The 15,272-nt window shown below is 37.9% G+C and overlaps 2 protein-coding genes across 2 annotated transcripts in view; one reads left to right on the forward strand and one right to left on the reverse strand.

Moving 5' to 3' along the window:
- Positions 1-273: 273 nt before the first annotated feature.
- cnga4 (cyclic nucleotide gated channel subunit alpha 4) lies at positions 274-5,704 on the reverse strand. The gene is given in 8 exon segments (XM_065251829.2): positions 274-559; positions 562-1,136; positions 1,507-1,672; positions 1,827-1,986; positions 2,364-3,033; positions 4,616-4,722; positions 4,961-5,062; positions 5,245-5,704. Coding segments are annotated over 8 exon segments (2,016 nt in total). The 5' UTR covers positions 5,364-5,704; the 3' UTR covers positions 274-442.
- A 182-nt stretch (positions 5,705-5,886) lies between these two features.
- The window catches only part of fhip1b (FHF complex subunit HOOK interacting protein 1B), a 30,278-nt gene continuing 20,892 nt past the window's right edge, over positions 5,887-15,272 (forward strand). The window contains exon 1 of the mRNA XM_065251828.1: positions 5,887-6,036. The gene's annotated coding sequence lies outside the window, so the exon portion shown is untranslated. The remainder of the gene's footprint in view (positions 6,037-15,272) is intronic.

A 15,272-nucleotide genomic window follows, 5' to 3' on the forward strand; every position in this document is an offset into this window, starting at 1 on the left:
TATCAAGCATAAGACATGCACATACTCTAAAATGTCTTTATAAACAAACACAGTGGATTGTGTTCACAGACACAAATTCAACAAAGGATAACAGGCGGCTCAATTATTTGAAAACTATCAGACATTTTACCTTGAACCTGATGTCCTCTGAGCTCCATGTCTCAATCAATTCAGCTGTAAAAGTGGAGTATGTGCTGCCATCTAGCGTTCGGATTGAGTAGGCTGCACAGCTGGAATTACTAAGCAATGCTAGTAAAAACATTTTATGCAACCTTGATTTTCAGATGTTTGTTGTTTTATTATTAATTTAATGATATGTAATACATAAATAATTATTATTTTTCTTACAGGTGCAACAAATAAGTCTAAGCTCTCACATTATAAAACATTTTCTTTTATTACATAACAATGCACTCAGAATAGTACAGACTGCCTTTTGTATTCAAATAGATTTCCTCAGATTTGTGTTTTGGTGCATAGAGTTGTATTTTACGTATGCATATATTTTATTCCTACTTCTCATCTTTTTCTTACCCTGCCGTATTTCAGTCTTTATTACTCCTCCTTTCCCGTGTCTTCTTCCTCACTGTCATTTATCTGTTCCCTTCCTATATCCTTATCTTTTTCTCCAAGGCTCTCCTCTCCTCCATCACCCACTCCTCTCTCTCCTTCCACTGTTGGCTCATCTTCATCTTTCTTTTCTCCTTCTCCTTCCCCATCCCCAATCTCCCTTTCCTTTACCTTTTTCTGGTTTTCAATCTCTCCCTGTGCCCCCTCCGCCACAATGCCTTCCCATTCTTCCGTCTGCAACTCCAGTTGTTCCACCCGTTGCATCATTTTGCGGGCACTAGACTCCAGTTCAGCAATCAGTCGAGCCAGTTTGGTCTGCAGGGTCTCTAGGCTGGCATCTAAGCGCTTTACTTTGTCTTCTGTTTTCTCTACCTCTCCCTCACCTTCATCCGTCTCTTGTAGCATGCCCATCTTTGTTAGAATTTGGCGACCCTTTTCCTCCAGTAGGTGCTTGGCAGCAGGAAACTCATGAAGTGTTTCGGTCAGGTCCTCTTTGGAGAGGCTAAACAGGTCGGAGTAACCAATACTGCGAATGTTGGCTGTTCGTCTGTTGCCAGATTTGTTACCTGGGTATTAATGAAAGGAGTATTACATTTTAGTTTTAAAGTGAAAGAAAGTGTTAGAAACTCTGAATGTGATTAGTATTTATTTTAGACTTTTAGTCAACTCAGTAACCTCAACTGTTATCACAGAGAAAAGGTGGAACACTAAATTCTTCCAAAGCCTTTAAAAGACCAGGTATGTGTTATTACAAGCATTCCTTAAGGTCACTTTGTAAGTTCCTATTTCTGAAACATTAAAAAGTGGAAACGTTTCTGAAGCATTATATACTGCTTAAATATTTTAGTATAAACAAATTATTAAAAATAAAGTAATTCATCACCATGTTCATATAAATGTGTATTCTGCAATCTGGTGCCCTTTAGCATTGCATACCTTTGATATTCAGGATGCTTATTTCTCCAAAGAAGTTTCCATCTCCCAGGACTGCAAACTGAGTGACTCCATCATCAGCCACCACTGCAAGCTTTCCCTCTTTAATAATATACATCTCATGACCTACATCACCCTTCTTGCAAACATACTCTCCTGGGCTATACACCTATACAGGGCGGCAGAGAATGAAGTATAGTCATAAGTACACATGTGAGTAAGTGTACTTTGGGTATGTTGAAGTATACATGGAGGTCTTAAAGAGTTCAACTGGCCCTAATGTCAGCCATTATCTTTCCAGGTGTGCCACCTGTTTTACTGACCTGTGGCCTGAGTTTAAGCACCAGCTGCTCCAACAGACTGTTCTCACAGTTTTGAAAGATGGTGACTTTAGACAGAGTGGGCAAATGCACACTCACGGCAGTTGCCGTCTGAAGAGTGATTGGAAGATGTTGAAGAATCTCATTCTCCCGGGTGATCTTTCTGGTTAAGAGAAAACATTGATTTGGTTGAGATTGAGCATTTGAAAAGTTAATTTGATATAAAATGCTAAAAATATGGGCAAACCATTGGGTTTAAATAAACCTACAGTATGCTGGGTTGTTTCAATTCAAAATGCTTTTTATATATGGAAATATTCTAGACTAATATGTAGCTTACAGATGCTTTTATCCAAAGTGACTTATAGTGCATTTAAGCTATACAATCTATCATTGGGAATGAACCATTGTGCAGCTAAAACACAACCCTTTACCATTTGAAGTAGGCCTACATGAAAGCATGGACACATGAACAGACCCAGCAGTTTAGTTTACTCAACAATAACCCAACATTTGACCCGAAAAGGTTAAAATGCGCACTTGTTGAGGTGTAGATGCTGATACCAGTCATTGACGCGTTTCTGCAGTTCTTTGCTAATGCGTCTGCTGCGCAGGTAACCCTTCACCAGCTCGTGATTGGGAAAGAAGACGTTGTCACGATCGCGCAAGCTTGATATCACGTCTCCCATGCTCCCCACGACTGAAGCAAACACCAGCACTGCAATCAACATGTCGGCGATCAGAAACAGATACTCTTCCTCGCACTCTGGTCGCGGAGTGTCACCCACTGTGGTGAGAATAAGAGTCGAAAACCAGAAGCTATAAAAGTACTGGCGTCGGGTGGACGCAAAATCGGGGTCCGAGATGTTGGGATAGACCCAGGGATCAGCACCGAATCCTATGTAACTGGAGAGGGAAAAGTAAATGCATGCGTTCCAATGGATGAGCACGAAGATATAAAGCATCAGTTTGGCAACACGGAAAGTGTTCGGGTGGGATGTGCGCGTCTCCATGCGGTCCAATGCCTCATTCATACGTCCTGTGCGTAGAAAGCGATTGATCCGGACTATAGGTGTGTTAACACCCAGCTGCAGGTAGAGTAAATCGGTTGGCAACATGGAAGCGATGTCCCACTTAAAGCGCGAGGAGCGCATGTAACGCGTCTTCAAACGGGACAAGTCTCGCACCAGGATGCCTTGCTCCAAAAAGCCTGTGGACGACAAATTAAGTCTTCAGTCAATATTACGAGTATATATTTCTACAGCCTTTTGTATTCGACAACAAATTAATTAAATCCACATATACAGTCAAGGCCGTAGCCAGGATTTTTCAAATACCGAGGACATTTTTTTTATTATTTACATTTTTTCCATATTACAGAATAATAATAAACATGTCCAAACTACGACATAGCACAAATGTAACACTGTCTGTGAGAATTTTGTTGGTGACTAAAAGCATTCAAAATAAATCAATGGTTACATTTCATCATCTGAAGTGCAAGTCACCCTTTGCCTAGAAACTGCAAAACTGTGTCATTTTTTTCAAGAAGCGTATAGAAGGAGTTTATATATAATATGGGCTCTTAGTGGCTGCTTTTTCTTCAATATTCAAAAGTCGTCTATTTCAAAAAATATATTTTTTGGTTTCTAATAACAAAAATTAATCTGTTTGGCACAGCTATATTTTGTCTACAAAAGTAATTTCAAGCAATTAACCATACGCCTTCAGATTTAATGATTTTAAGACCATAGTTAACATTTTAGTTAAGTGACCTTAAACTTTTGAGCAGCAGTGTAGGTTTTAATCTCATTGGTGCGTATTGCATCCCATATTGTAGGCTATTTGCTGCATAACCTTTAACTTTCTCATCTTCCCTTCTTCTCTGCTCATCTTTTGCTGGCTTTCCAAATGATAGTTAAGTTTGTTACAACCTTTTCATTTTCATTTGCTTTATTAGATTAGAATTACAGACGTGGAGAGACTCTTTCTTACGTTGCACGTTACACAAACATTCTTGCCTTTCTTGCATACTATTCTTGTATAGAAGCAGTGCTTATTATACTTTGTGTTTGCGACCGCTACCTTTGAGCTTGTTGTACTTCCATCGCTCTGTCGTTGCGGGTGTGAGGGACTCGGGCGGACTGCACGCGAGGACCGGGCTGCTTGTGATTGTCAAGCAGCACCTGCTGCTCGTTGAGTGTAGAGAATGATACATGCTCTCGCGTCAGTCTCCAACCACGACAGAAAAGATCGCTAGATTTGTCCTTTTTCGCTTTTTTTAAGTTGCTAAATCTAGCGACAAAGTCATCAACAAGTTGGCAACACGACACTGACTGCTCGGACTGTGCATGTATATAGTGTATGAGCTAATCCTGCTTCTGGTTGGCTAACGATGGAAATTCAGCCAATCATCATTGATTATGTGGTTGTCCCACCCCCTCTAACATACACAGGCCAATCAGTTATGTGTTTCCCACCCCTCAACACACGCAAGAGAAAAACATTGCCTGTCTAATGATGAGAGTTTACTCCCTTCAGTGAGATTAATTATACTAATGCGCAGCATTTTAATGTCAGTAACGCTGTAAGGAAACGACGTTTATATATAACGCCGTTATTTCCATCACTGCACGTGATGATCCGTAGATGCAAGGATTGTCTCGTCAGCTATTTTCACATCAAAATGAAACGAAACTTCAAGAAAAAACTACCGAGGACATGACCTCGGTGTCCTCAATGGTAGCTACGGCCATGTATACAGTAAAAAAATAATAAAGGTGTACACCTACCAGTGCGAAACCCGATTACTGTGTCAACCACATAAAACAAATCGCAGATATAGTCCAATGTGAGCCAAACTGCAAAAAACTTCTTTTCAATGTCGAAGAAACATGTTCTGTTAAAATAGAAATGCATGTTACATGCTTTGGCAAAAGGCTATTTTTTAATGCTGTGTATTTTATATATTGTAAGCTTATTTTATTTTATTTGTACATTTATAATAATTTGAACTATATGGTAAATAATTTCAAATTAATAGGCTACTTTTATCTCAAGATTTAAAAGGTAAACGAAATAAAAATTTATTACTGTGTATTCCGTCTAAAATTGCAATAGCAATTGTGTTTTCTCACCTGCATATTATAATGACCCAGTTGTAGCAGATAGGTAGTATCATAATTTGCAACCATGTGTAGTAAAAGTCTTCAGATGGATCAACTATCCATTCCTTCCAGCTGAGGAAGTAACAGAGAATAAATGTTATAAAATATAACGTAACCTATTTTCCCAAACCTTTAAAATGACCAAGATAAACAACAATTTTGTTAACTTGTGCGAGTGACTGAATAGTGAAAAACGTGTAAACAAAAATAAAACAACTATAGTAAAAATAAACGAGTACTTTAAATGAACTTACTTTATTTTTTTACTCTCTTCTTTTTTCTCATTTAGTGCTTGTCCTTTATTCTGCCCCTCTTCAACATTTTTGTTTATGCGTTGCCACGCAAAAAGTCTTGCCCAGCGATTCGTGTTCATGTTCAATATTTCGAAATTGACGAAGAGTCAAGAAGTTTTCAATCAACTATTTAATGTATTCTTCAAACATAGTGGCTGACACAAAACTATTCATCGTCTATGGGAATTGGTGTGAGTGATAAATAACAAGACCATTGTTTGACCACATATGTCTTCTCTTAACAACAAACATCCCCACCCATAAAACACGGGCGCTATGTGATGCTTGTTGTTATGGCAACATTTCTCCAGAGAACTTACCTGTCTCCCAATCAGAATTTTAAAAATGAAAAGGTAGTAACACATTTTTTGTTGTACATTATCAACCATACTATAAACATTCATTTTTGCAACGAAAATGGAAATTTCACCTCCAAAAAGCCTCTGCAGTACGAACACTGTACAGTTGAAGGTCCTTAGGTGAGTTGAACAACAAGACAAATACGAAAAACAAGGCGTTAATTCATCATACGGCCAGCAGTGGCGCTCACAACAGTACAGCGGACTTCTAATCGTGGCCCCACCCTCCCTCGTGACGTCGCAACGTCCCGTGCGCGTGGGTGTGTCTGTGGAATCTGTGGAGAAAGATGGCTGCGGGACGAAGGGTGAGGTTGACAAATCTCAGATACACAGTTTAAACGGAGACAGGTTTCGGCGGAGGGCAAAGCGGAAATCAACCCTCACCTGCACAAGTGTAAGTACTCAGTTTTAGCGGTATAACCTTTATGTGTGTCGTCGTCGTTAATGTTTGTTTCCCGCTTGCACCGCGAGCTCAACGAACAGCGTCAAATCAAATCTGACCCGTCTCTGGCTCAGTGCGGCTAACGGTAAAACTCCACATAGATGTTACGAGAAATAACTGTCAGTGAAAGCAGATACCTATTTATTTTATATTACACGTACGTTTTTTGAATAGATTTGTGTTATTCTGCCTGACGTTAGACATGGACAATAAAGAGTAACGGTCCTCTCTCGAGCTATCCAGTTAGTGCCCGGTGTGTTTCTAAACGGCACATTGCTCTATGGCAGGGGTTTTCAAACTTTTTGTGTGTGTGGACCACTATTTGTAATCAAGAATTTTCGCGGACCACCTCATAATACTTATTATAAAATATGTCTACACAAAGTCCTGAATTAATCTGCACATCAAAATAGGCTTACTAGCACTAAAACTATAACTGGTCATCACATCAGTACAACAGGTTTCTTAACCTTATATCATAATTATTTATATACATATTCTCAGTGTTGGGAAAGTTCACTTTCTACATGAACTAGTTTAGTTCACAGTTCACAAATTTTAAAATGAACTAGTTCAGTTCATAGTTCATATTTGAAAATGTTAAACTAGGTCACAGTTCCAAAAATGAACTAATTTATAGTTATTTTTTCCCATATTATTATTTTTAAATGATTGCCATTATAGCCCATATAGAACCACCACAGACAGCAATTATTTGATCAGTTTTAACACTGAAGCTAAATGCGTCAGATTTCATCTTCATGTCCAACTTTAAATCCTTATCCAACCAGGGTTTACATTAGCATTGACTGTCTTTTAATTTTTGTATTTGCTTACACATACCTTGAAAGGCTAGCTGGGTGGGGGTCGCACCCCGGGCGAGAAGAGCTGCGAGGCATTGCGTGTATGACAACTCGCAGGTATTGCACACCACACGTGCACGTTAAATAGCGTGAGCTTAGTCAAAGTCTATTTCAAGATCCGGAATATGCGTTAGCAGCCTATGTTAATCGTTAACGATTTAGGACAAATATGATGTTATTTAATGTTAAACTATTTGAGTTGCGCGGCAGGAATTCCACCAGCGTCTGTGTTGTTGTGTTGACGCATGCAGCGTGACTGGTGAACACCGAGTGGTGGCGGTGTTGCCAGATTGGGTGTTTTTTCCGCTACACATTAAGGCCTGTTTACAGTGTGTTTGAGTCGGGTTTTCGCCTGGAAGAATATACAAATCTGGCACCCTATTGAACGACGTTAAACTGAGAGAGCGTGCCGTTCACAGGCACCAGAATGAATGAGTTCACAGTAACGTTTATTTGGCAGCAGTACACGTTCGCCCAAAATATGAACGCGTTTGTATATTAAAATATACATATTCTTATTTTGCCTTTTCACGGACCACCTGCAGTACTCTCACGGACCACTAGTGGTCCGCGGACCACAGTTTGGGAATGGCTGCTCTATGGGAATGTGTAGTGTGACACGCTAAAAAAGTGAAAAGGAGCGAGTTGTGGAAACTGCGCTGACACAAACGTGTTATTATAATTGGCACCTGCTTGTGTATTTGCAGGGCAGCTTCGTGGTAAGCAATAAAACGCGCGTTATCGTGTTGTGTAACGTTACTGTGTGCCTGTTATAAGTGGTTTGACGAGGCAAACGTTATACATTAGAGCGATTGTGTAATTGTGTTGTGTATTGTGTCGTTATAAGTCGTGTTGTATAACGTTAACATTGTGTTGTTTACATTGTTATGGTAAAGTGTTGTGGTGATGAATAATGACAGTTTTGAACGGTAAAATGACGGTATTGTGTAATGTGTTGTTATGTGGTTCTTTGACCCAAAACTACAGTGTGGTTTATTGTGCATCATTTCAATCCAAGTCACGTGTAATAATAATAATGTTATGTCCTTTGTGACTAACCACTTACTGACAAGTAAGTACACGTTTATGAAAACTGGTTGCTTTATGATTCATTGTTTTGGGGGACATTACATTAGTAATGTGCTGTGCACTTTCTCAGACCCATGTACACCTGACAGATCTACTCTATTTAATTGACCACTGGCAATTGGCAACTTTAGATTCCTCTGTCATTGACCTTTAAACTCTTTTCTTTTCACAGCCTTGGGTATGCACAAACCCAAGGCATTTTGAATGAGTGTTTTAAAGTTTATGTCCCTTCAGCAAACACTGCACTCATTTCAGTGTCAAAATGACTGAACTTTGAGCTCTTAATGATTTTAAACCCAAAGAATTCACGTGACCTGCTAACACACTTGCTCTCATACACTGTTTTACACCCAGGCTGTAGTGAAGAAACTCCCTCAAGGAGGATTTCCATAAAATTGGTTATTTTAGTTTCTCATGATTCATTTTTTCTTTGTTTTCTTTTCCATTGCCATAATTATGAGACATGACTTGGCTAAGAGGTAAATGTATGGTCTGTGTTTAGAGGGAAAAGAAATGTCATAAGGAAGTAGAGGAGCTGGTAAAACACATTTCAAATCTTCTTTTTGTTAAATGAACTTTGCTTAAATATTTATTTAGAATTCTTCATGCTAGACATTGGTTCTATTCCAGCAGATATCTTGTCTATTCTAAAGCAAACTTTAGCTTCTTTATTAAGTTGGGTTATTTGGTTGTTGTTGGATAAAGAGAAGTACTGCAATCTTACACTCTTAAAAATAATAGTTTGTCTGGCTATATGGTTTTGACCTTCATAAATGTTATTTATAGTGGGAAAGGGTTCTAAAGACCATAAAAAGAAAAAGAATGCCTGTGGCATTGTTTCAAAGAACCCTTGTGTTTTTCTTTTTTTGGGCTGAACCTGCCACATTTACCAGATTAGTAGCCACTGTTATCTTCACGTAAAAGTAAGGATGCTTCTATTGATGATTGCACCTGTTATAATTTGGTTATATGTGTAAGAGTTTTGTTTTTGTCAAACATTCTCCTTATTTGCCAGCCCTACAACGTTTAAGGTTTTACGGTCTGATACGTAGAGCTGGATAATGATTAATTATGATTTAAATAAGGCAAATAGAAAGCCCTCTTCATTTGCTGCTCTTTCTTCCACTTCATTCTCTTTGGCTGCTGTCACATATACACCCTTACTTTGTATTATAGGTCAAGATGTAAAGTTATTGCTGTAATAATTAATTTGACAGCTGAGTGTTGGGCTTATGTGAGTGGTTAAAACATCTGATTGAGATCAGTTTTTATTGTCATGTTTGGTAAACATTTCAATTTGCAAACAGATCTGCATGCATTTAACTGTAATACAACTGTTCAGGATTACCGTGCTACTTGTCTCTTTATCCTCTCCTTTCTTTAAGTCAGCATATAATATGATAAGTATTTATTTTATCAGTTTAAATAAACCAAAGTTCAGACTAGAGCTGCAACTATCGATTATTTTTTCAACCGATTAATCTATGGATTATTTTTTCGATTAATCAAATAGTCTAAGGATTTTTTATACATATAATTCACCAACAAATAATAAATGTAACATTTGCCATTAATTCCTACATTTATTTAAGCATTTTCTCAATTAAACATAAACACAAACTAAAATTTTCAACATGGAAAAATAAAGTGACAGCCTAACATTAACAGTGCAAAAGGGGCATTCTTCTCCTTAAAAAATATAATAGGCATATATTAATAATTTAAATGAAATAAGTTCAATAAAAATAAATCAAACTAATAACTTATTAATATAAAACCATATTTACTCTTTTTCATTCCAGCCATAGTACTAGTACATAAACTAATGAACTCATAACTATGAGCTCAACACAATAATTCATTGTTTATTAATACATTAACTAACAACTAAATAACATGTTGTACTTTATGATGACTCTTTATAAGTTTATGATTAGTACATGCATTAACTCAGCATTAGTTCAGGCTGAAGTAAAAATAAGTTAATTATGATTCATGAACCCTTATTATAAAATGTAACCATTATATTACTGCTAATATTAATAGTACAGCAGTCTCATTTAGCGTCAACTTTAACACTGAACTTTTCTAAATATTTTATATACAGTGTTTAAGCTGCTGTTACTTTAAATAAATGCATGCCAGGAATACCTAACGAGATGAGCTTCGAAACTGTAATATCTGCGCACATATTCGCAAAAAATAAGCTATATATGGGAACTCCGCACTGCCAGCTTTCTTTGCGTGTATGAGTTCAATCAGCTCTTGTGTGACAGCAACTTATTATTTCATAGCTTCTTAATATGAAAACATGTCACGCTATTTATTTACTGTTTCTGCCCAGACGTGATGCAATGACGTTCCAGCCCTAGTTTAGACTGTTGAACCGATGTTCCTACTAGGGCTGTCACTTTTGAGAAAAATCTAATTCGAACGGATTTCGAATATCATGCAATGTATCCGAATATATTCGAATATCTAGGCGCCGCCCCCCATGCGCATCAAAAACCCACCGTAATGGAGATTCAATCACAAAATTATTAACAGTGACAGTCATACACAGGGTTGTCTGGATTACTTTTTACTTAATGTTTGAAACAGCAGGTTAACTTATGAAAAACAAACTTATATATAAAAAAAAAATGATTCAGAACAGTTACAAATAATAACGTGACAACTTAAATAGCAGCAGGAGTATATAGACAGACGCAAACGGAATTCGCGCCCACAGATTTCGGCAGAAAACTCCGCGGAATTTCGCGGATTTAATGCCCATCATTGACAAGCACACATATCCCGCGCTTGAGCGTGTTTGTGACCAGAACTGTCATTGACAACAAGCACACTTATACAAAGCCTATCCCGCGCGTTTGTGAGCCGTCATTCACAAGTACATTAACCCTGCGCGTGCTGTTTGCTTGCCCGTTTTCAATGATAGAGAGCACAAACCCTTTGATACTTGAGATGAAATTAAACTTATAGATGAGTTAATCAGATCTCACTTGACTCTGTTGTCTATGTGACGCGCGACAGTCAGCACATGATCATTTAAAATCCGTTTACAAGACAAATGCTGTTGTTTAATATAAAGTTTACATTGCGTTGTAAAAATGATGAAATTATCTTCATACATGCTAATTTCATAATGCGAACGTATTAACACAAGCTTTTTATTCTGCTATAATATTTAACACTATAAACAATATGTCATTTTATATACAAACTATAATTCTATCTTGACATGCACATGAGGTTCATTTTAGTCCCATTTGATTCCCTCTCTTGCGCACAGTTGCAGTCGTCGGTCTCACTCTCAGCCTCCTTCATATTACGAGGTGTTACTGTAAAAAATGCACTACACATGTCATTTAAAAAAACTAGGGATGCACCGATCCGATATTCTGGATCGGTATCGGGGCCGATCCGGCCTTTTTTGCTGGATCGGGTATCGGACTAACAGGACCGATCCAATTCCGATACTGCACGTCACCCATGGTTGTCACTGACAAGCGATTAAAACGACCAAGTATTATAAGAGCACCATAAACGTTTTTATGCACTATAATCAAAGTCATCTTACACTCAATAGCTTCATGTGAAGGAACAAACGCACATTTAAGATATTAATGTTCACAGAAACGCTGTAACTTACTTGCAAACTGAGTTAATCCACTGGTGAGAAGCAGACGGATGAAAACGCGTCATTCAACACACGCAGACACACAAGATAACTGTAACGTTAGGCTTTATTAAAGATCTGATTTTATAAAGTCTCAGTAAGCTGTTGGATGGATGCAATTCAGTATGTGCTGAGTTAATGCACAGGTGAAGCGGACGGATGAAACGCGCCATTCAACACACGAACACACAAAATAACTGTAGGCTGTTTTAAAGATCTGATTTTATAAAGTCTCCGCAAACTGTTGGATGGATGCAATTCAGTATGTGCTGAGCACACGATGCATCTAATCTCTTTGGGTTTTATTAGTTATGAACGTAACTTTCCTTTGCGGCGCGAGGATTCCCATGTGAAGATGCTTCTAGAGCATCAATGCTGCACCCAGGAAGCGCAGTATGATTTAGACGCACTCACTATGATTTAGGCGCATCAATTCTGCACCCGAAATGTGCATAAAAGGTCCGGTTAAGTGCATAATTCCCAAAATAACCATCTGCACACTAAAGCTTTTTTACTGTGACTTTTTGCGCAAATAAGGAAAATATATTTAGCATACTTATTTGATCAAACGTGTCTATTTTATTTTCTCCTAAACACTGCCATGGTTAATAATTACTTATGTTCTTGTAACTTGTAAATCATTTTAAATTATTGGTTTTTACATTTAAAAGTATAATTATATATAATATAATTATATTATGCTAGATTTAGCAGAAAGCACTATACACATTTATATAGTGTGTGTGTGGGTGTGCATGTGTGTCTGTGAGTAATTTAAATTGTTCAAGAAAAATACAGTAGTATCGGATCGGCAGATATCGGAATCGGCAGATACTCAGAATTCGGGTATCGGAATCGGATCGGAGATGGAAAAAGTGGTATCGGTGCATCCCTAAAAAAAACCGGATGGTTTATTTATAGTTCGAATACGGATATTTCACGTCATGTTCGAATGCATATTCGAATATCGAATAAAAAGTGACAGACCTAGTTCCTACTGTATGTTGCTAGTTTGTGGATTCAATCATGGGCGTCGGAAGCAAATGAAAAGTGGGTGGGTCCCCACATAACCCCCCCCCCCCCCCTGAAAAGTACATTTACTGCAATAGATGACATTTTCATGTTTCCTTTTAATTAGCCTGAACATTTGCGTTTATTAAATTAAAGACAGTAGCCTATTGCGGTCGAAATTCTGGTAATAGCCCTTTAAATATTTTGCAAATAATGACAGATGTCATGTTTCATTTATCTTTCTCTGTGTCATTTTTTTTCTCTACTCTGCTGACAGTAGGCTACAATGTTTATTTTTTATTTTGAGGAAATAAAAGGTAAGAAAAACGAATGAAGGTAAACTGATACAACTTTTGTATACCTTTTTTATTTGTTATACCCAATCTCATATAAATATGAGATTCTGGAAATGAGATCACTTTATTTTATGGTATCCGTCGGGAAACAATGCTGTCATAAGAGTTTGAGCATGTGTACTTCTAAAACACAATCGATTAAACAGAGGTATGACTTTATGAATTATTTGCAAATGTAAAAAAAACTTGAAAATTATCCAGCGATCGTAATCAAAATAATCTATTTTACAGCAGTAATAATATTTTAACGAGTAGCCTACACTTTTAACGTTTGAAAGGAACCACATTTAGTGCTGTGTTAATTATCATTAAAAGCAAAACGGGATCTCTGTGCCTCCGCGACAGACTTAATTCTTCTGGCATCTCTCCTCATCATCTCCTCTTTTTTTCTTCTGTGTCTTGAACTTGGGGCTCGAGTCCGAAGGTTCGAGCTGCCTTTAAGAACACCAAGCTAAGTTCGTTTACCGTTAATTATTAAGACTAAATGGGCAGGCAAACTCGTGAAACAATGAAAATAAAATAATCCGCTATAATATGGTTTTACACGTCTATAGAAAATATACTATAAATAAAGCAGTTATTAATTTTCCTAATGCATGGTTGTTTGACATTTACTTCTGTTTAAAACGTTATACATTTGGCAAATTAGGTTTTTCAGCACTATGTTTGAACAGCAACTCAGTGTCCACTCACCCCCGCGAATTATGTTTAAAAGCTGAAACGGGTCTGCGGTGTAAAAAAAGCAAAGGTTATGGATCCCTGCTCTAGTGGAATGGATTTGGACTAACAGCGCTTTGATAAGTGAACAGACAAATGCGCTAAATTAGAGAAAAAGTGGGTGGGTCCATTATCATTGGTCTTAAAAAGTGGGTGGGTCCTGTCCCACCCACGTATAATGGTTCCGACGCCCATGGATTCAATGTGTTTGTTGTTAGCATTGTTTACTGAGAAAAGGCTTGTGTAGGTGCCATGTTAGTGTCATGTAACCATGGGAGAATGGGAGCTTATTAATTATGTAAGGTTAAAACACCTGTGTGTGTAGCATTTTAAAACAATTGGGAGAGTGCGGAAGCACATATGTTTGGTTATCCATATATTTATGTATATTCATCCAGATATTGTTAACTTTGAGCAAATCACTGTTATATTCTGCTCTAGTATATGAGTGAAGTTTTAAATTGATTAAGAATAAACTTTAAATTACAAGTATCAAAGATGACTGACATTTATTGCCTTCCCACTCAGCTCCTTAGCGCTTTCTGGAGGTTATTGGGCGACTAAATTCCAATTTGTAGTCGTGCATAAGGTCTAAGCCGTAGCTACACCATAGGTTATTCATAGCCTTTGCGTAGCCTGACTGGTACCTCGACAAATTTTTAACAGCGTTTCAGTTCTATGCGGACCCCAAGCATTGTGATTGGTCCACTAGAACCCGTCCGGTAAAAAAATCATAGGTATTTCCATTTGTGACGGTGAGAACAAAGATGAACCAAGTTGAGGAGTGATTTAACTCAAACTGCAACATTAGTCGCTGTTTATTTACTCAAACATCTCAGAACATTACAGAACATAAAACAAGTTGCTGTTTCTCCTTTGTTTGTGGGTTAAACTTGGCAAGCTGCTGCTTCATTGACGGTCCCGCTGCTACTGTCACGCGTGGATACGATACTGCCTACCAGCGGTCTGCATATGTGTTTGCATGTCAACGCACATGTTAAATGAAAACTGACCCGTAACCTACGCCATCGCGGTAACGCCGTAGGACCTACGCACAACTAATGAGCCCTTTAACCTTGATTATGATTAAATGTATCCAAATTGTTTTAATTTGCAAGATCACAAGTGTGTTTGTGTGTAAACAAACCATATATCTGAATCTTGATATGCCAGTAGTATGCATCTGGTGTTTGTGGGGTCGATAAAGAAATCACAGTGTAACACAAGGAGCTGACTGTTCTCCCTGGGGCATTAAGCACTCAGTAATCAGACAGAGCTGACTGACTCCCTAAACTGTCTGGATAATCTGTGCTGTTTAGTACCATTTCAGAATCACATCACTTGAACTGCATTATAAAAATGTTTGCAGCCAGCAGTAGCAGGATTAGCAGTAGTTCTATTATATTACAACTATATTTATATTGCAGTGGACACCTGCTGGGAAAAGTTGTCCATCTGGCTTCCAAGGACCCA

This window comes from Paramisgurnus dabryanus, chromosome 15, assembly GCF_030506205.2.
Source record: "Paramisgurnus dabryanus chromosome 15, PD_genome_1.1, whole genome shotgun sequence".
In the NCBI taxonomy this organism is placed as follows: Eukaryota; Metazoa; Chordata; class Actinopteri; order Cypriniformes; family Cobitidae; genus Paramisgurnus; species Paramisgurnus dabryanus.